This window comes from Girardinichthys multiradiatus, chromosome 1, assembly GCF_021462225.1.
Source record: "Girardinichthys multiradiatus isolate DD_20200921_A chromosome 1, DD_fGirMul_XY1, whole genome shotgun sequence".
Lineage (NCBI taxonomy): Eukaryota > Metazoa > Chordata > Actinopteri > Cyprinodontiformes > Goodeidae > Girardinichthys > Girardinichthys multiradiatus.
In genome coordinates this window covers 30,172,709-30,193,279 of record NC_061794.1, presented here as the reverse complement: position 1 = coordinate 30,193,279, position 20,571 = coordinate 30,172,709, and the positions used below count along the sequence as shown (strand labels likewise).

Genomic DNA, 20,571 nt, shown 5'->3' with positions numbered 1-20,571 from the left:
AGACACCAGGTGGTTGTCAGTCAGTACTATGTTATTCAATATTGTGTGTTACTGTTTGATGTATTCTAGAAATAATTCGATTTTATTTCGTTTAAAGATATTCCGACATGCGTAGCAAGCGCTCTGCAGGACACAAATTGTTGAAATGCACATGACTAGAATGCATGAAGGAACACTAATATCTAGATCACCTGAGACAAGAACTATCTGACAGATGTGGGTAGAAAGAAAAGTTTTAATTGTGAGACTTTATGATCACAAAAACAGCAAAAACATTTAAATCTGAGATGAATCGTTAAACACAGACTTTCATTGTGACATGGTACATAACTAAAGTATATAAGTAGTGGAATTAAAATGTAGCTTACTTGATACTTTAAGGATGTTTTAGGTTTGTGTGAATTTTCTCCCACTGACTTTCCAGTATGCTTGGCATATTTCTCAGTTAAACAAGTTAACTGGATGTTTGACCAAAGTGCCAAACATTTTCACCTCTAGCCCACACTGCTAGGTAGCTTTCTCTGTAGTAAAATAGCATATTCCTGAAAATAGTTTTAAGTATATATTTGTACCATAACTGGTTAATAAAGCTGTCAAACTAATGTATAGCACCCTCCCTCTTCATTAGAATCCGCAAAGATGTGTACAAGGTCTTAAATTTATCCTTTATTGCGGTAGCATGGTTTTATGATAAAAGTTTTGGAGAGTATAACCTTTATTCAGTAAGTAAAAAACACCCAAGTAAACAAATATCTGTTTTTACTAAATCACTAATTAGTGCGGCCACTAAGTCCTCTAAAATAAATGTGAATGAAGCACCTTACTTTTTAAATTAATCTGAGCATCTAGAAAATTTGAAGTAATCCATCACTTTCTGTTTCTCTAGGAAAACTGGTTTGACACAGAACCCTACTCTTCAAAATGGGAAAGAGAACAGAGCAGGACAGAATGTGTAATTAAAGTAAGACAGATTAGCAACTTACAAACTGCTAAGAATATAGCTACCCACCTTAACTTCAATACCATATCTACAGCCAGAGAAACAGCTTGAAAACAACTGAAACTCTGACAAACAAGGCTGGGCAAGGACCCAAGTTTATCTTGCCATCGTGAGGAGGATAGACATTATTTGGAGGGGGCTGTAATGAAGCGAAAACTAAACATTTATTCCTGAGATGCAGTTGATTAGGCATGGAATGGTCACCGATATAAAGGTATACTAAGGCTTTAAACAGTTATGGTTTCAAAACTACTACAATTTTCCATCATACTGTTCCTAAAGTTTAATGTCCTTTTAATGAGATGACAGAGAAAGTGACCGGCTGTATGGAGTGTAGATAACACAGTAACTCCAAGCTGGCTAACCGTGCAGATAGCCCAACTAATTAACCAGCAATATACACTTGCGTAACGCCATAAAATCCAAAACGGCAATAAGGTGTAACCTTCTGCGCAATTAGAATTTAAAAACTACTGCAATATTTAGAGGGTGTTTACTCTACATCTTTGCTTTGGTCTATGTAACAAAATAAAAATAATACATTACAGATAGGCCCTAAGTAAATAAACTGCTGCCATTTTATCCCTTCCTCCGGTAAACAAACTATTTTGTACTCAAGTCCTTAAACCATTGTGTATCAGTTTGATTTCACTTGTAGTGAAATATTGTCATGAATTTTGAAAATGGTGATAAAATAGTGATTATTTTCTGAAAACTTTGCATTAATCCCTGTTTCCATTTATTTTGATTCTGGTCCATATCTGGTCTATATTCACACCAGCTGATTCCTATAAAATATAAGAAATTGTGTACCCTGATCAAACCGAAATCATTCTGACATCCCACTGGTAGTTATTGCTTATTAGAGTCATAAAATCATGTTTCCCTACTATAAAGTATGAGCAGATAAAAGAGGATAACTTGGAAGCGTCTGATAACAGATGGCTCCATTTCAAAATGACCAAAACTACACAAGTATGAAATGGCAAAAAATCCTTACAAATTACTATAAAAACATATTATTTTAACAGTAATAGAAATTACCGTTGCTTCTCTGTTTTAAAATGAAACACATTAGATATTTCTGTGAAACCATGGTATTTATACTATCATATGGTGAGAATTGTTTACCAGCCTATGCCTAGAGTTGAGTAATGATAGAATAAAAACATCCCAATTTGGAATTAGCAACAATAATGTGATTCTATCATTTCTAGATAGGCCCTGCAAAAATAAAAGCCTGTGACATCTATACACTGAACCAACCTGCAAACAAGTATTTTCCACTACACGTGGCCCACTGCCACGGTGTTAGTCAGCTACAGCCTGGTTGGATTTGAACATCTTAAAAGCAATAAAAGTGGTCAGCTTTCTCCTCCTTTAGTCCAACCACACCTACCTGAATTGCGGGGCAGTCACTCAGCAGCAGGAGCCCTGGGGGGCCCCACCGGGTCACCCACGTGACGGGAGGAGGTCAAGAGACAGGCACCAAAGTGGGCGTTTTTTCCACCAATGTTGTGTTACATGGCAATCACACCTGCTTGTACGTCAAGAGCCGCTCAGACAGGAGGCTGGTGGGGGGGGGGGCTGAAGTGAGCCTCGTCTCCTCTGAGCACGACGACAAGAGGAAAAATCACAATCCCCAGTGTCCATGAAAAGAAATCCAGTGTAGTTTCACCTCATTCCCATTTTCCAAACGCATTCTCCTCCCTCCTCCTTTTCTGCATTAATATGTACACCACGAGGCACCTCTCCAACCTCCGTCTTCTCCTTACGCCCTCCAGAAATATTAAAAAACAACCAGGAAACACGGCCAGGTCCTCGGCTCCTGGAGGAAAAATATTAGAATACAGAATGGTTTATATAGGCAGTGAAGCAAAATGGCGACTTTATTACGAAGGAGGAGTGAAAAAAAAAAAAAAAAAAAACAATCCCTGCGCCGGCTGTAGCTAAAGGGAGGCACAAAAATATGTTTAGTGCAGTAATTTCGACGGCTGTGAGACAGTCGGTTAGAGTAAAAGAAAACGAAGCGAAGGAAAAGAAGAAACGCCAGATGTTAGTCCAGTCCTCAGCTCCTTACCTCAGGATTATTTCGGCTTTTTTTTTTATACGGATTTGATCTCGGCGGCCGTGTACAGTATTACAGTAGTGTGTGTTGGGTCATGCGCGTATCCACTCCACCTTTGACAGTTGCAACCACAGTCTTGAAGCAACTTGCAAGCTCTCGCGGTATTATTATTTATTATCTATTACGAAGTGAGTAACAACAGTGTGGGGTTGCTCTGGCTGATAAAGTCGCTGCAATATATCCCGGCTCTCGCTGCTCTTTCGACGTAACGGCGCTGGTCCCTGACGAAAAAAAGGGTCAGGGCTTAAATTCCTCATATCAGCCGTCGTTTAGTGTTTGCATCGAGCTGCTGTTTAATATTCGCCCAATCTGACCCGCAGCTCGGGTTCAGTCTGTGGAGTCTCTCCAAAAAGCTACGGAATACCAAGTACGCCAAAAATTTACTGAACCTACTGAGCTGAAGGCAAAAATATTTCCTTATTTCATCATCTACAATACTCTAGTTAATATTTATATTATATCGCCACATAATTCAAGGTCAACATTAACACATACGATATTAATCCTATTTATTTCAAATAATACTAATGGGCCTCATGCAAAATTTAATCTGCATTAGATGCCCTGTCAGCTGCAGGGTACGTGCGCATGGCTTTTCACCCAAATAAAGCGGCTAATAATAAATGTTTCACATATGGTGTGAGCCTACATTTTTCTTATAAAGACAGCTGACTTCATGAATCATTCATGGTTTCATTGCCACCTCTCTCTGTTTTAGTACAACAACAGCGGGACTCTCATACTCTTTGACTGGTGCCAGTCATCATAGACTGATATTCTCCCGTTAGTGGAAATGATCTGAAACCATGATGTAATTTATGGAGAGAAGCAATTTTAGGTGTCGCCTGTGGAGGGCAGCAGAACCTTATTTTTAGTATTACTGTATTGCAAAGGGAGGTAAATTGTGCTTTGCGAGTAAAACTGCAAATATTGAGTGTCAAATATCTTGTGTTTAAATTATCGTGAGATTAGCTGAGTAAAAAGGGCAAATGGGAAAATAAAATATATTGACAATAAATAAAAGCTGATAGACATTAATAAGAGTTTTATACCCTGGAGTAACATCTACAAAAATAAAAGTTATCTTTGCTTTATTTTTGTTCTTTTTATTATTATTATGATTAATACAAAGTAAGGATTTATTTATTTTATTGTAATGTAATGTTTTTAGTAATTTACTAGTGCCACAACTTCTGCTGCTGCTATTACAACTGTGGTTATAAATGATGATAATAATAACAATGATGTGCTATTTAATTTTTTTTTTTTTTTTTTTAGCAATTTACTACTAATAATAATAAAAAATAATATTAACAATAATATTTAAAATAATAGAAATAGAAATAACAATGATGTTATTTATCGATATATTTTGATTTGTCACATTACGTTTAATCAAGTTTAATGTGCATAATTCTCCCAGTAGGGGGCAGTGCAGTTCCGTTATTTCTCGGAGAAAAAAGCAAAACACACCTCTGAGGCATCATTGTAACTTCAAAATGTGTGGTTCATATTTATAGCTGCATTATATGTCAGTACAAAAAAAGCTTATGATATCTCAGATTGGTTCATAAGTGCCTGATATTAGAACCATCAAGTCCATGGTGGTCCTGAGTTACAGCTGGCATTCCAGCTGATATACATCTACATCCTGCTTTCTTTGTTATGGGTGCTGACAAATGCTTCACCTGATTGAGTCGTGATAAAATTCTTTCAAGCATGATACTGATTTAAGATGCCTGCTCACTCAAAAAGCTTTAAATTCTTGTTATTTTCTTTCCCTTTTAACCTTTCTGACCAAAAGCCACAAAGAACACTAATATTTCTAAATAATACTCTGCATTAACACGTTACTTCACGGTTTGGCTGCTGAAGAATAATACAGTTTTGAGTTATTTATATTACCATGTGCCTTTAGTCAAGCGGCTGTTAAAGGAAAGGTGGGAGACGTAAGAGTGTTTCTCATTCAGTTTCTGTGCTGTCAGAGAATTGAAAGCCAGCTGATCAAAGTCACACGGAGATACTGATGAACTGGAAGAAGCAAAGAGTCTCAGGTCCGGCATATTTAAGACAACCGTCACAAAAGCTTTTACAGTGGAAGCACAATTTCCAAATGGCAAACAGAGGAAAATAAAAAAGACAAATGTAATACTAAACAGACACCAATTAACTGAAGTATCCAACCATCTGCTGTGCAGATTTATTCCCCTACCAAGGTTGAGAAGGTCACTGTTCACTGAATCTGTTTATCATACATGTGCCCTGGAACTAACAGGTGAGATGCTTGATGTCTTGCAGTAATTGGTTATATTTGAGTGTGTGTGTGTGTGTGTGTGTGTGTGCTCTGGATGTGTGTGATGATGTATCAGCAAGGGGCAAAATCAACATCTGCTTAGGCAACACTTTGTATTCACAGAGTCAAAGTTGTGACTCATGGACCCTGAATAATGTCTCGTGGAGCAGATGGAAGATTAAAGCATATTTTAAATAAACACTCAATAACTACAGCGAACTTGTATCAGACTGGCATGGAATTTAGTGGGATTATTTCACAGAAACTCTTCATAAAGAAAAAGAAAAAACTGAAATGTGTAAAGCAGGAGCAAGTTTACATATTCATTAAATATTTCTTATTTGGGAACCCAATAGAATTTACGAGGTTTTGGATTGGTAGTTAATACTGTGTGAAAACTTTGGCTTTTTTATATGAAGTTTGCATTTTGTTCAGTTAATCCTCTTCCCCACAACACTTGCCCCCATAGTCCTAAAAAATTTACAGTGCCAGTGAAAGGTTTACACTCATCACTTAGACCTTTTTATTGCCACCCAAAAGCCTTTAAGCATAGTTCAAATTCTTTTTTTTTTATGTTTGAGGTTGGAGCCATTCCACAAACTTAATGTTAGCCTGCTTTAACTATTACAAAAGCCAGTTTTTGAGTGGCTTGAATCATTATCCTGCTGAAACACCCAACAGTGTCCAAGTTACTGAAATTGGTTGGGCTGTTCAAGAAAAACCCAAGAACCAGCAATTCAGTGAATCCAAGAAGACAATGTTCTAAAGTCATCATCTTTCTAATGGATAAGCTGAAAGTCCTCTAGAAAAATGTTTTATTGTTAGAGACAAAGACTGAGCTATTTGGCCACAGTAACAAGACTAGGGTTCACAGCACCTCTGGGGTATCGTTACCTGGACCTGCAAGTATAGAGTGTGTATGGGGTGTGCAAGTGAGTGTACGGCACCCATTCATGTGTGTCTTTACATTGGGTGTGTAGGTGTGAGTGTTTGTATACTCACACAATATACAAACTGTTTGAGTTTGTATACTGTGGGGGGTAAACAGTATTAAAATTTAATAGAAATATGTAAATAAGCATTTATGTAGCCATTTAAATGAAATAACCATGTTATTAATTAATACAAAATAAAGAATAATGACTTCAACAGCGACCTGTAAGTGTGCATCATTCACCAGAAAATGCTGAGTAATTATTCTCAGGTTTGCATAAACTTTAGCTCATGCGTTGCACAAATCTTAGAAACTAATTAGCACTGGATTACATATCATTTTGTTTAAAACACATTAACTCCAGAAACCTGAAAGCAACTGTACATGAACTTCTCCTGAAGAGACGTGGAGATGTTTTTGAAAGAATAGGCTACTGAACATTTTAAACATTTCCACTCTTATTTTTTATTTTTTGCACAAACCTTAAATGCCATCTATTGGTGGAGTTTCTGAGTGCTTTGTCCAAATTCAAGGACTACATCCTTCGAAGGATTGGTGGCCGGAAGTGATCAGCTGTGAATTTGGACAGTCTAGACTTCACCAGCTGTTCCCCCTTACCTCAGCGTAACCTCTGTCGCATAGCAACCGTGACAGCTTGAAGCACGGATCTGGGAAGCTGTAAAAATGGAGTCGAAAGGGTAACCCCGCTGTCTCCACTGTATAAAACTGCACATGGTTTTCATTTACCCCTTTTATATATTTCTGATGGTTGTTTTCTTCAAAATGTTCTTGTTTTTTATCTTTTAATTTTATTCTCGCTCAATAATATGGGAAGGGACAAAGCAGACTGTACTTCTTGAGGAAGGTTAGGTATTTCAAAGTGTCTTCAGTCAGAGGCATCTTCAGATCTGCTGTAAGACAGACCGCTACAGGGAATCCTTTCTGCCCACAGCCATCAGTATCTACAACGGCTCTTTGAGGATACCTGTATAATGTGAGCCACAACAACAATTAATTTCTCTTTGGGATCAAGAAAGTATTTTTGAATTGAATTTTGAATTAAATACATTTATTTGTAGAGCATAATAACAAATAAACCAAATATTAATGTCAGATATATTGTGACTGAATTATATCTGTGTTTAACTTCCACTCATTGGTGAAAACCGGGAGTATGAAAATGATGGGCTGGGAGACTGTCGTCCTCCCCCAGGACACTAGCCTCAAACGCCCGGTCAGCTGACAGATGGCAAGGCATTGTCTTGGCTGGTTGTTTCCTCTGGGGCTCTCCTGTGCTCTTTTCCGGGGGGAGGGCTTAGTGCTCCTGGGGGCTCCAATGCTTTGGGAGCCATTGTACACACCCAAACTTGTGTCAAAAAGTTCAGGGAATTCAGAAACGCACAATATCTTCTACTCTTTCCCACTGATGACCTCTTTTCAATTGGCTGTGCGTGTATTCGTCATTGCACGCTCCGGTCAAAGTTAAACGATCTTGAACTTTGACCATGGCGTGCGCGGGAGCTCCTGCACTCCACTTGGGCTTTGCTCAGTGCAGCAAAAAACCGCCCTTGCGCAGCGAAAGCCATGGAAAACAATATGTTCCAGTGGTGCATGCGACACGTCCTGTCTGAAAGGGCCTCAATGCTCCACTTGTAAAAGTAAATCTGTTGGGCCTCTTCTTGGTACTCAGGCAACAATCCTGAGTGCTACTCTGCCGGACAGGACACGTAAAAAAATTATTTCGGAGAAATCAAAGGCAGGCTTTCAAACCAAAGGACACTGTACCAGTGTACTGTTCCATCAAGCATTGTGATGGTATCCTCATGCAGAGGTTCTGTTAACGCTGTCACTGCTCCTGGTGCATTGGACAAGGTGGGTGGAATGAATATAACAGGGCTCTACGTCCAAATTCTTTATCTTCAGCTCAATTCAATGGCTAGAAAGTTTAAACTTGGATACATTTGAGTGTTTAAGGAAATAACAGACATAATTGGTAAAGCAGGGCAGCTATGAAGTGGTGGGAATGGGTATTAAATCACATATTAGTTAGAGTGTATGTATATAACTGGGACTGTACATATAATTTTGACCATGTATAGATTAGAGAACATCTAAAGAAATTGAAAGTGTGCACTCCATTCCTGTTTCGGAAATCCATTGAAGTTGTTATCCACCCCAAAAAAAGGAGTTCAAATGCATCATTAAAAGCCCATTTATCTAAAATTAATTCCTGTTTGGAGTGCATGTAAACATTTCACCTACATTGTATGGTACATTAGTTAGCATTTAGGCATAATTGTGTGTGTGCACTTTCATGATTGTCTGTGTTTGCTATATTATGGAATGTCAGCCTGTCCAGGAGGAACCTGCCACTGGATAAAGACAGGTCTCTGTGGTCCTGAACAGGATTAGGTGAGGTTAAAGGATGCATGGATCTGATGTCACTTCAGCGCTACAAAACAAACTTTAAATCTTTTTATATGTAATGAAGACACCGTGAATCATTGGAAAGAGTTCTTTAGCTGTGCTTTTGTATAAATATCAAAAAGATTACAGTACTTTGATCTCTACTTCTATATTTTATTAATTTATTGAACACACTAATTTATATTATGGGAACACTTGAGAGAAAAATAACAAAAACAAATTAAGATGTTCTTATTACTAAACCATCTATTGAATATGGAAATTAGCACTCATATACTCATAACAGAAAACAAAGACTTATTTTAATGTAAGTGATTTACCAGGAAATTATTCTGCTCCTCGCTAATTTCATCTTGTGTGTTGCAAAATTAAAGAAGGAACTGTGATTACGTATCTAAATTGGGATTATGGCAAACTGCTTAATATCTTTTTAGGTTTATGAACTAGTTTTGCTTTTTGAGCAGTTAAAGTACATTATTTCCTTTATGTAGAGCAATACAGACTTTAAATATACAGCAACAGAAAACAAGGAGATGAAATGACTCCATAAGAAATGGTTGGTCACATGTTTGAAAAACATTAAGTAGAGGAGGGTTTCTGTGCTAAGAAGGTGACATCTTTATTACATGTGTTTGTTTTAACATCCCTTGGTCTTTGTTAAACTATAAACTCAGTCATACAGACATTATTATTAGTACTATTAGTACAGAGAAGATCAGGGTAAACAATGTTTATCCTTAAGTTTATTCAAAAAAGACAGTTGTCATTATGTTCTATACATACATTTATGTTTGAATCTGTAATGCAGATTAACAAGTTATCATTTTTCTGCATTTCAAACAGTTCATCAATAGTCAGTGAACATACACCGAATGTGTGGATATTTACAGTGCATTAGGTCATCTAAAAATAAAACAGTGTATTCTGTCTTTTAACAGTCAGTCACTTACTTTTCCCTGCGGCTCCCTGTTAAAGGATGCATGGAAGAATGTTGGATGAGCATGTTTTCCTCACTGGATGTTTGTTTATTTTATTCATTTATGTGACATGAAAACCGTCATTCTACAAAGCTGAGAGTTACTGCCTGGAGTTACATCTGCAGATCTGGCTTGAGTCACTTTGGGAATCTTGCATCTGGTGCGTTGTTGGCAGTCTTGCTTTCTTAGCTTTAGAAATGTCAGTGTCATCTCAGGGAAAGAAGCAGGACAGAATACAACAGAATACAACAGAAGGCTGTATTTTCTTTCTCAGTGTCTGCAAGTGACAGATGATGAACATTGTTAAGCTGCACACACAAATTACTTCCTTTCCCTAGACAGACCCTCCCAAATCTGTGGAAATTATTTCTTAATTTAGCTACCAGACAGTCCTTTATCATTTACCTATAACCATCCAAATGATTACTTTATCAGGCCTAAGCAGTAAGGAAGGATTGTGTTAACCCTATAAGACCCTTGTATGAAATTCATTAAAAAATCACAAATACACAAATTATAGTGTATATTATTCTACTAAACTCAATTATAGATAAAGGTCAATTTTTAAATAATATACTGCAGAAAGGTCACAATACAAAAAGGATTATGCTAGAAATGACATTCATCTCAAAGTGTTGTAAATTGAAAGGTTCTGTCATCTTACGTTAGTAGCGTTGCTTGTACATATGTATTCACACCATGAGTCAAGAAATTATGCTGGAATTTCCTGATTTAAAAACATGTAAAATAATCATTGGTGTGATAAGCTTAAAGGGATAGTTCAGATATCTGTTTATGGTATTCTGTGGAGAGGTTATGAGCAGTCAATATCTCACCTGCAGCAGATACAGTACCCCTTTGGGCAGTTGGCATACTTGTTCGAAAACTCATATTGCAAAACAGAATAAAAATAAATCTAGTTTACATGAGCTCTTTTAAAATGATCATTATGTTACACTGCTCTATTGTTTTTTTTTTTTTTTTGCATCAGACAACTACTCTTCCAGGTTGTTTAACAGAAAGTGGTTAGTTAACCAAGTTTTATATGGAGGATTACTTTTACTTGACCAAGTTCTTAGTGAAAAATAACCATATACCTCTACAGTACGAAAATAAAAGCCAGCCAAATGAATAGCTCCTAGTCCGCTTTACTATCTGCTTATCCACGAACCCTGCGTCTCTTAAATTGTCATCTGTACTTACCTACTGGGTTTTCCATGGAGCCCAGGTTTTTGTAACCGTGCTGATTGTGCACTGTCGGAAACAATAAAACTCCCATTCAAAGGGTGACATAAAACACACAGCAGATTAAAACAACAGCGAGTCAGATCACAAGCAGAGGAAGAAAAACAATAACAACAGTAACCATGCCTGTTTTTTAGAAATATGGCATAGGTAGACTGGTGTCGTCCATGTTTGGATAAATTATTTCTCAGAAACAACAAGTATTTATAACTGTTTTGAGAATTCCCTTAATTCCTTCTTTTCAGGTAATTGTTTCTTTTTTTCACAGTGTTAACAGTGTAAACACCACCACTTTATAGTCTATATGATGCTGTAGTGAACACTATTTATCTCTAATAGAAATGCTTTGGTTTAACTGAACCAAAAATATTATGGATATGGGTATTTACATATTGGTGAGGCCTACGTTGCTCACACACACAGACACAAAGACATATGTTAATGTCTTATGTTTCTATAACAGTGTTTGAATGAATCACAAGGATTACTTAGATCAAATTGTTTTAAGATTGCAAAAATTTGCCTTTCAACTTAGCACGTCCTGACCAGCTGTTCGACTGATTCTGCAAGTAAAACTATCCTCTGGATCTCCAAACTAAAGGTGTTCAGAGAGCTATCTGCTACAGACAAGCTTCTAACTGCTCATAAATGCTCCACAGAACTATTCATTTAACTAAATTAAAGCGGATCTCTATGAATCCAATTTTTTAAAAGCTTAAGTCGAAAACCCATATTCCTGTCAGTGCTGTCCAGTCGGGTTAATCCAAATGAGATACGAATCAAAAGGGACATTTGCAATGATCACCCCAGTTCCAGGTCTGGATCATCACTAGAATATTGAATCTTTTTTGCAGAGGGTCTCCCTGCTTTGAACGGCTCTTTGTCTCTGTCACGGCGCCTGTAAAGCAGATTGGCTGCATCGAATGAGAATCCTCCAGACCAGTTGGCATACAGTCTATAGGCTTGTCCTCCCCCCACTTTCACTCGTTGATTCTCACATATCTGGAGATAGCAGCTCTTCCGCTGCTCCTGGAGATGCATTGTGACAGGAGACGAGGGGAAGGACTGCCAAACACATCCTGGGATGAGCTAAGAGAAATTTCCAAAGGAGGCTGTGGAGAGAGGATAAGGGGGAGAAAATGAGTGCATCATCAGGCCTCACATGTTAACAAAGATGTTGTCTTTAAGTGCAGCAATTGACCGTTCCCATCATCAGGCCTTTTATCAACTGGTAGGTCTGTTTAGGTCACCAGGAACCTTTATAAAGATCAATTTAGTAGAAGCTCTGTGTTATCTTTTCAATTTAAGTAATTGCTGGTTGCCCTTTATGTGATATGCCGCACACAATAACAGGGCAGCCAAATACATACTAATCATACATTAGATTAAAATACCAAAAGATCAATAGCAAAATATATTAAACAGAGACACAAAAACAAAGTGCTAAAAAGTTAATTATATTTCCACTTAGATTTTTCCCAAAATGTCTAGTCATAAAGCACATTGGCATTATATTATACTAGTTTGTTGCAAAAGTATTCACACTCTTTGAATGTTTTTACATTTTGTCATGTTAGAACCACAACCTTGTGTATTTTACTATTAGTGTATTTTATTACAAACAAGATAGCAACACAAATATGCATTGAAGGATTGAACTGACACATGGTTTTCAAAATCTTTTACAATCATGCAAAAAGTGTGATGTGCCTTTGTACTCAGCCTATCCGAGTTAATACTTTCTAGAGCCCCTTTTCACCGCAATTAAAGCTTCAAGTCTTTGAGGTATGTCTCCATCAGCTTTGCACATGTAGAGACTGAATTTTTTTACCTATTCGTTTTTGCAACGGAGCAAAAACATCCTCAGCAAATCAATCCCAGCAACATGTCTTTTTGTGGTGGGAGAAGATGAGATGTTTTAATGACAATCTTTGCAGTCGCTTTAATTTTTCCTAATTAGCTAAGATTCTTGTACATGGCAGATGGCTTTACACAAAGACACAGATTTACTTTGATCAAAAGTTGATATGTTGAGCAGAGAAGAGCAATTGGCAGTCTATTATAAAGATAAACAGCTAGTTCCTCAGCAGAAGAAGGAAGGCAGATTTCTCAGCTGGGCTTTGATCTGATTTCTCAGTCCCAAAAGTTTCTAGATAAAAATCAGTGCACAGTACTCCCCACCCTCTAAGTGTGTGGCTCTGGGCCATACAATATTCATGCATAAAAAAGGAAGGCAAAGGTTCTTGAAATCCATGACAGGGTTCCGTTAAAGAAAAAACAATGAACATGAGCTTCCTGGATCGTTAGTTGGGTGTACAGACTCATCTGATTTCAGCTTTGATGCAAGGTCAAGAGTCTTTCAAATGTTTCGCACTATCTCACTATGTTTTGAGAATCCTATAAGATTAAAGTGTATTTAGTAATGGAGCAATCCATTATTTAACTCCTTGTGGATCTTAAAAACATGAACGTTTTAATTATCACAAGTATGGTTGTCACTATGCGCACCTTTGATTTAATCTGTTGTTTCTGATGTTAAGTCAGATCACATATACAGTTCTGTCATGATTCTCTTGTGTTAGGTTTCCTTATAGATCTGTTTCCTCTTTTTGTTTAGGTCAATTCACTGATTATTTAGGTTCATGGCTCATTCTTATGTTCAGATATTTGTTACTTTCCTGGACTTCTCTGCACTCATTTGTGTTAATTGGCCTCCCTCCTTCAGTTGCTCAGCATTTTCCCTGCTACCAGCTGCTCCACATTTCACCTCATTAGATCTTCTAGTTCATTGGTCATTTCTCCACCCTGCCTCTGTATTTATACTCTCATACTCACATTTCTTGCCACGGGATCCTATTGTTTACTGCTTGCTCCATGTCTGTAAACCTGCCTGTGTTCCATGTCCAGTCGTGGTCTGTAAGTTAACCGTTTCTATTATTATTAAAAGATTTTAAATCCCCATGTGGCTCCAGTGCTCTGGTATGCACGTTGGTCCTAAAAACCGCAAGTTCTGGTCAAATGTTTACATATACTTATCATAGACATGAATCTCAGATAAATTTTGAGCTTTTATTAATGTATTTAAACCTCTCTATTGTTGGGGGTTGATTGATTGTATAACATTGTTACGGCCCAAAAAAAAAAGGTCACAACATATTTAATGAGGACATGGAGACAAAATATGTATTCAAACATTCTGTTTATTGATTACTTTGTTTCTTCTTTGATTTTCCTGAAATACCATAAATGGACTGAATTTATATAGCGCCTTTCCAGTTATACAGACCGCTCAAAGAACTTTATACTAGAGCCACATTCACCCAATCGCACTCACTAACGCTCACACATTCATACACTGATACGCAGATCGACAGGCAACTTGAGGTTAAGTGCTTTGCCCAGGGGCACATGGACATATGGCAGGAGAAAGCTGGAATCGAACCCACAACCTTCTGATTGCAAGACGACTACTCTTCCTACTGACCCACAGTCACTGAAGACTGGAACTTTTAACTGCTGTTTTCTAAAAAAAAAAAAAGACAAACACAGAACCCGTTCCTCCCCATGTCCACAAACAAAACCAAAAGTACAAACAGACAGATGGACCTGATGAGCCGACCAAACAGAATCAACAGGTTCGGCGGTGGCCCAACCCTATACAGGGCCGTTGAAGCCACTACCAACACCAAACTAAGAAAAAAAAAAGAAATCCCAAAAGGAAAAAAAGCGAAAACAGGACAACCAGTCCCACCAGGCCAAAATCAGAACAAAAGGTTAAAGCTACCAACAAAAGCTACCACATGGCAAGATGCTGCTGCAGCCTGCAGTACTGAGAACCAGCTGGGAATGCGCACACGCGAGGCGCGCCCCAGCAGCGGAAGAGAAAACGCGAACGAGAGAGCGAGAAAGGGACAGACAGAGCGCTCAAAGTCAAGCCTATTTAAAGTCTGGCGGAGACAAACTCTTTCCTTAGGAAACATGCAAAAAATAAAAATAATTTAACCAACACTAAACAAAAACACTAAGACTTAAGCCAGAAATACAAAAGAACAAATCTAAACAATAATAATAATGTGCCCGGAGCACATAACACTCCCACCCAGACATACTGAATGGGATTGATGCAGCCAATAACAGCACCGCTCATAAGCCCACACAGTAAGAGAACACAGGATTAAAGACGTGAAAGTGCGTTGGCTACAACATTGTCCTTGCCACGGATGTGTTGTATGGAGATGTTAAAGGTCTGCAGCCGCGAAGACCAATTCATAAGGCGACGGTTCTTGTTACGCATATGGTCCAAAAATACTAATGGATTATGGTCCGTAAAAACAATCACTGGAACACTGGAACCACCCACATATACTTCAAAGTGTTCCAGAGCCAGGACCAACGCTAATTCCTCCTTCTCGATGGTAGAATACCACTTTTGATGTTTATCAATTTCTTTGAAAAGTATGAAACCGGATGCTCCACCCCACCAACACCATCTTGTAAAAGGACTGCTCCGACGCCAGAATCCCATGCGTCAACAGCCAGCTTAAATGGCACATCAAAGCGAGGCGCAGACAACACAGGTGCATTGACAAGTAAAGACTTGGTTTGCAGAAAGACAGACTGACACAGGTCGGACCAACAAAAGTCTACTTTAGAGCCAAGTATATCTGTTAACGGGGCAGCCACAGAAGAAAAGTTTTCACTAAAACCTCTCGCACATCAGTAATTAAACTGACACGTGCCTTAAAAAGCATCAAGACCCTTTGTAGCTTTATATGACAACCAGTTTACTTGCTCAACATAAGGCTTCAACATATTAATGTGACACAGACGGGACCTTCTTCTCCGATCAGTTGTAGCAACCAAGTATTCTCTTTCACCCATTTTCTCCTGAATCAGATAAGGCCCACTGTAGCGCGCTTGCAGGCTTGACCCAGAATTAGGCAGCAAAACTGAAACTTTTTCACCGAGCTCAAACGCTCTTGTCGCTGCCTTTTTGTCAAAAAGAGACTTCATCTTAGCCTGTGAATTCTTAAGGTTCTCCCTGGGTATTTTAACTGCACATCTTAATTTCAGTTTCAGTTACTGACATAATCCAATAGATTCTGCTCAGGGTTGTTGCCGAACCATTTTTCTTTCAACAGTATTAAAGGACCACGAACCCTGTGAGCAAAATTGAGGTCCGCCGGGATAAACCCGAGAGTTTCCTGAACCACCTTCCGTATTGCAAACATTTGCAAATGCTCTCCTTCGTTCCAGTCCTTCTCAAACTCCAAACAATACGTACGAAGCATGGTTTTTAACGTCTGATGGAAGCGCTCGAATGCGCCCTGACTGACCGCTGGAATGACAATGCTTAATGTCAAATTGCTTTAAAACCTGTGCAAACACTCTAGACATAAAGTTGGAACACTGGTCAGACTGCACAACACGAGGCAAACCAAACAACAAAAAAAACGTAGTCAGGGCTTTCTTAACAACTGGGGTAGTTATTTTTTGCACTGGAAAAACCTCTGGAAATCGAGTAGATGCACGCATCACAGTTACCAAAAACTTGTTCCCCGCCTTGGTTCTAGGTAACAGACCCACACAATCAATCAATACACGTTCAAAAGGTTCAGAAACGGCTGGGATGGGATACAACGGGGTGGGAGGGATCCCCTGATTGGGTTTCCCAGACAACTGGCAAAGGTGACATGAATTGCAATGACGCACTACATCACTTTTTAACCCCGTCCAAAAGAAATGTCGCAAAACATGATCATAAGTTTTCCTTATGCCAAGGTGACCTGCTAGTTGATTGTCATGTGCCAAGTGTAAGATTTGTGCACGATACAGAGCTGGAACAACAACTTGTGTAACAACACTCCACTCTTCAACAGGAGCGGCATTCAAAGGCGTCCATTTACAGCGCTAGGTTGGTTTAAATCTTATTTGTCTGACAGATTCCAGTTTGTTCATGTAAATGATAAATCATCTTTAAACTCCAGGGTTAATTGTGGAGTACCACAGGGTTCAGTACTTGAGCCAATTCTTTTTACTATATATATGCTTCCAATAGGTAAAATTATCAGGCAGCATAGAATACATTTTTACTGTTACGCTGATGATACTCAGCTTTACTTATCCATAAATCCTGATGAACCCAACCAGTTAGACAGACTACAAGCATGTCTTGAAGACATAAAAACGTGGATGACTTTTCTGCTTCTAAATTCAGACAAGACAGAAGTTGTCGTCTTTGGACCGGAGTCTTTAAAAAAGAAACTGCTTAGTCAATCACTTAACCTGGATGGCATTAAATTGACCATAAAGTAAAAAACCTTGGTGTTATTTTTGACCAGGACATGTCATTTAAATCCCATATTAAACAGGTTTCTAGGATTTCCTTCTTTCATATCCGGAACATTGCCAAAATTAGAAATATTCTGTCCAGGAGTGACACTGAAAAACTAGTCCATGCATTTGTTACTTCAAGGCTGGACTATTGTAATTCGTTACTATCAGGATGTCCACAAAATGCAGTTAAAAGCCTTCAGCTGATTCAAAATGCTGCAGCAAGAGTTCTGATAAAAATTAAAAAGAGAGATCATATTTCTCCTACTTTAGCTTCCCTTCATTGGCTCCCTGTTAAATCCAGAATAGAATTAAAAATTATCCTCCTCACATATAAAACCCTTAATGATCTAGCTCCATCATGCATCAGAGATCTGATTGTTCCATACGTTCCTAACAGGGCACTTCGTTCTCAGACTGCAAGTTTACTGGTGGTTCCTAGAGTCTCTAGAAGTAGAATGGGAGGCAGATCCTTTAGTTATCAGGCTCCTCTCCTGTGGAACCAGCTCCCAGTTGTAGTCTGTGAAGCAGACACACTGTCTACTTTTAAGGCTAGGCTTAAAACTTTCCTTTTCGATAAAGCTTATAGTTAGAGTGGCTTAGGTTATCCTGAGCTATCTCTGTAGTTATGCTGCTATAGGCTTAGGCTGCTGGAAGACATAATGACCACTTTCACCCTCTTTGCTACATTCTCACACTACTCTCCAATTTTGCATTATTTGCTGTTATTTCAGCTTTTAACTTTGTTCTCTGTCTTTTCTCTTCCTAGAAGCTACACCTGGCCTGACTCTGTGTCTACCTGTGACAGCTTTCTGGAGAGGGGCATCGTCCAAGCTTCTGATGGCAACAACTTAATGCTCACCCTGTACCGATGACCCACATGGCCCTGTCTTTCAGTGTTTAACCCTTTCTTTCTCCTAGAAATGGCAATTGACTGAGCTTTTACTGTAACTAATTATATGTGCTCTCTTTCAGACTCTAACCTTGAAAACTGGCTCAGAGTTTATCTGTTCTTTCTTTCTAGGTGAAGCGACTAAAGGAGCTACATCCATTAACATTTACTTTTCCTTCCCATAGAAAGGACTCCTGGATCAGTGCTCCTTTGTTCTCTTTGTGTCTCTGCTCTGTTCTTTCTCTCAAATCGGTCGTGGCAGATGGCCGCTCACACTGAGCCTGGTTCCGCTGGAGGTTTCTTCCTGTTAAAAGGGAGTTTTTCCTCTCCACTGTCGCTACATGCATGCTCAGTATGAGGGATTGCTGCAAAGTCAACGCCAGTGACTGTCCACTGTCTCTACATGCTCATCCGGGAGCTGTGGGAATGCTGCAAGTCACTCACTGGATGCAATCTGCTGGGTTTCCTTAGACAAAAAAACTTTTTATCCAATTTGAATAAATAACTGAATCTGACTGCACTGTTCAATGATTAGGATTAATTGGAATGTATGTACCTGACTTTTGTGAAGTGCCTTGAGATGACATGTGTTGTGAATTGGCGCTATATAAATAAACTGAATTGAATTGAATCACGCTTTGCAGCTGCACGCGTCACGGCGCAGGCGGTGAACACATTTGGAAACTTGCGAGCTAACTCATCTGGACATGTGCGCAGCACCGGAACTGGTGTAACATCAGGAGTAACCAGCACTCTGCCTCCAGCCAAATCATTCCCCATAATGATAGAAACTCCAGCTATAGGGAAATGAGGACGCACTCCAACCACAGCGTCACAAGACCAGAGCAAGGACAGCATTTAAATAGAGAAACAGTCAAGGTAATTCTGCAGCGTCACCAGTCCACAAATCTGACTGGATCACCACTTTGTGTAAGGGAACACCAATGTCTTCCATGCCAAAACCACGCACCGGAACATCCGAACCAACTGCAGTATGATAATTCAGCAGCAAAATCCCCTCCAAAATGAAAGACTGAGAGGCAGCAGTGTCCCATAATATTTTTACAGGGACTTTCTCCCCATCACCAGACACAGATACCAACCCATGCATAATGAAAGGCTTACAATCGGCATAAGCACAGAGCTTTTCGGTTGAAAACAATTGATCAACATGGTTCACAGTTTTAACCACAGCAACAGTTTTTGTATTTTTCTTCTTCAAGACCGGACAACCTGCCACAATGTGGCCCTGCTTTTTACAGTAAAAACACATAACAATATTGTTAGTTTTACCATCAGACTCAAAATGTTTCTCACCACTGCAGGGCACCGTATTTGTAACTGGCGCCCCAGACAAGGAGACACCCTTCCCAAATTCCTTTTCGCTTCCATTTGATTTGTCAAATTGATTAAAGCCCTGAGAACGCTCAAAACTAATCTTGTGCGTTAACATATACTCATCAACAAGCACAGCAGCTTTCAACACATTCATTTCTTTATTTTCGTTTAAATAAGTGGTCACTTTTTCAGGCAAGCTACTTTTAAAATCCTCCATCAAAAGCAGCTGCTTAAGCTGTACAAAATCTTTAACATTTTGAGATGCACACTATCAATCAAACAGGACTTCCTTATCTCGCACAAATTCCACATATGTTTGATTATAGTGCTTCTTCAACATTCAAAACTTCTGGCAGTATGCCTCAGGCACGAGCTCATATGCCCGTAAAACAGCACTTTTAACCTTATCAAAGTCAAGGCTATCCACAGCAGGCATGGCGTGATCCGAAAACAAGACTTGAGCATGAAAAATATTTCCGCAATGAATGACAGAACAGGTGTGTATTTATGGAGTGTGACCAGGTGAAACAAGAAAACAGATTAATAGGTGCAGGTGATCCGAATTAACAGAACAAAACGTGGCTGGAGCAAAACAGAGACTCGTACTCGTCGTCTTCCACTTCATCCGGGACCGGGTCGCAGGAGCAGCCGACTCAGTAGAGACACCCAGACCTCCCTCTCCCCTGACACCTCTTCCAGCTCCTCCGGGGGGAGCCCAAGGCATTCCCAGGCCAGCCGAGACACATAGTCCCTCCAGCATGTCCTGGGCCGTCCCCTGGGCCTCCTCCCGGTGGGACGTGCCTGGAACACCTCCCGAGGAAGGTGTCCAGGAGGCATCCGGTATAGATGCCCAAGCCACCTCAAATGGCTCCTCTTGATGTGGAGGAGCAGCGGCTCTACTCCGAGCCCCTCCCGAATGGCCGAGCTCCTCACCCTATCTCTAAGGGAGTGCCCAGCCAACCTACAGAGGAAGCTCATTTCAGCCGCTTGTATCCGGGATCTCG

The 20,571-nt window shown here is 39.3% G+C and overlaps 2 protein-coding genes across 6 annotated transcripts in view; both read right to left on the bottom strand.

The window, feature by feature from the left end:
* znf512b (zinc finger protein 512B) overlaps window positions 1-3,474 on the bottom strand; it is a 52,624-nt gene extending 49,150 nt beyond the window's left edge. For 2 of the 3 annotated variants that reach the window (XM_047368587.1, XM_047368596.1), the window contains exon 1: window positions 2,400-3,473. The gene's annotated coding sequence lies outside the window, so the exon portion shown is untranslated. Of the gene's footprint in view, window positions 1-2,399 lie in introns of all 3 variants that reach the window. The other variant, XM_047368577.1, reaches the window with a different exon arrangement.
* Window positions 3,475-9,507: 6,033 nt separating this feature from the next.
* samd10b (sterile alpha motif domain containing 10b) overlaps window positions 9,508-20,571 on the bottom strand; it is a 97,203-nt gene continuing 86,139 nt past the window's right edge. For all 3 annotated transcript variants that reach the window (XM_047383463.1, XM_047383223.1, XM_047383383.1), the window contains one exon: window positions 9,508-12,116. In XM_047383463.1, coding sequence (XP_047239419.1) covers window positions 12,094-12,116 — 23 coding nt within the window. In that variant the 3' untranslated portion in view covers window positions 9,508-12,093. The remainder of the gene's footprint in view (window positions 12,117-20,571) is intronic.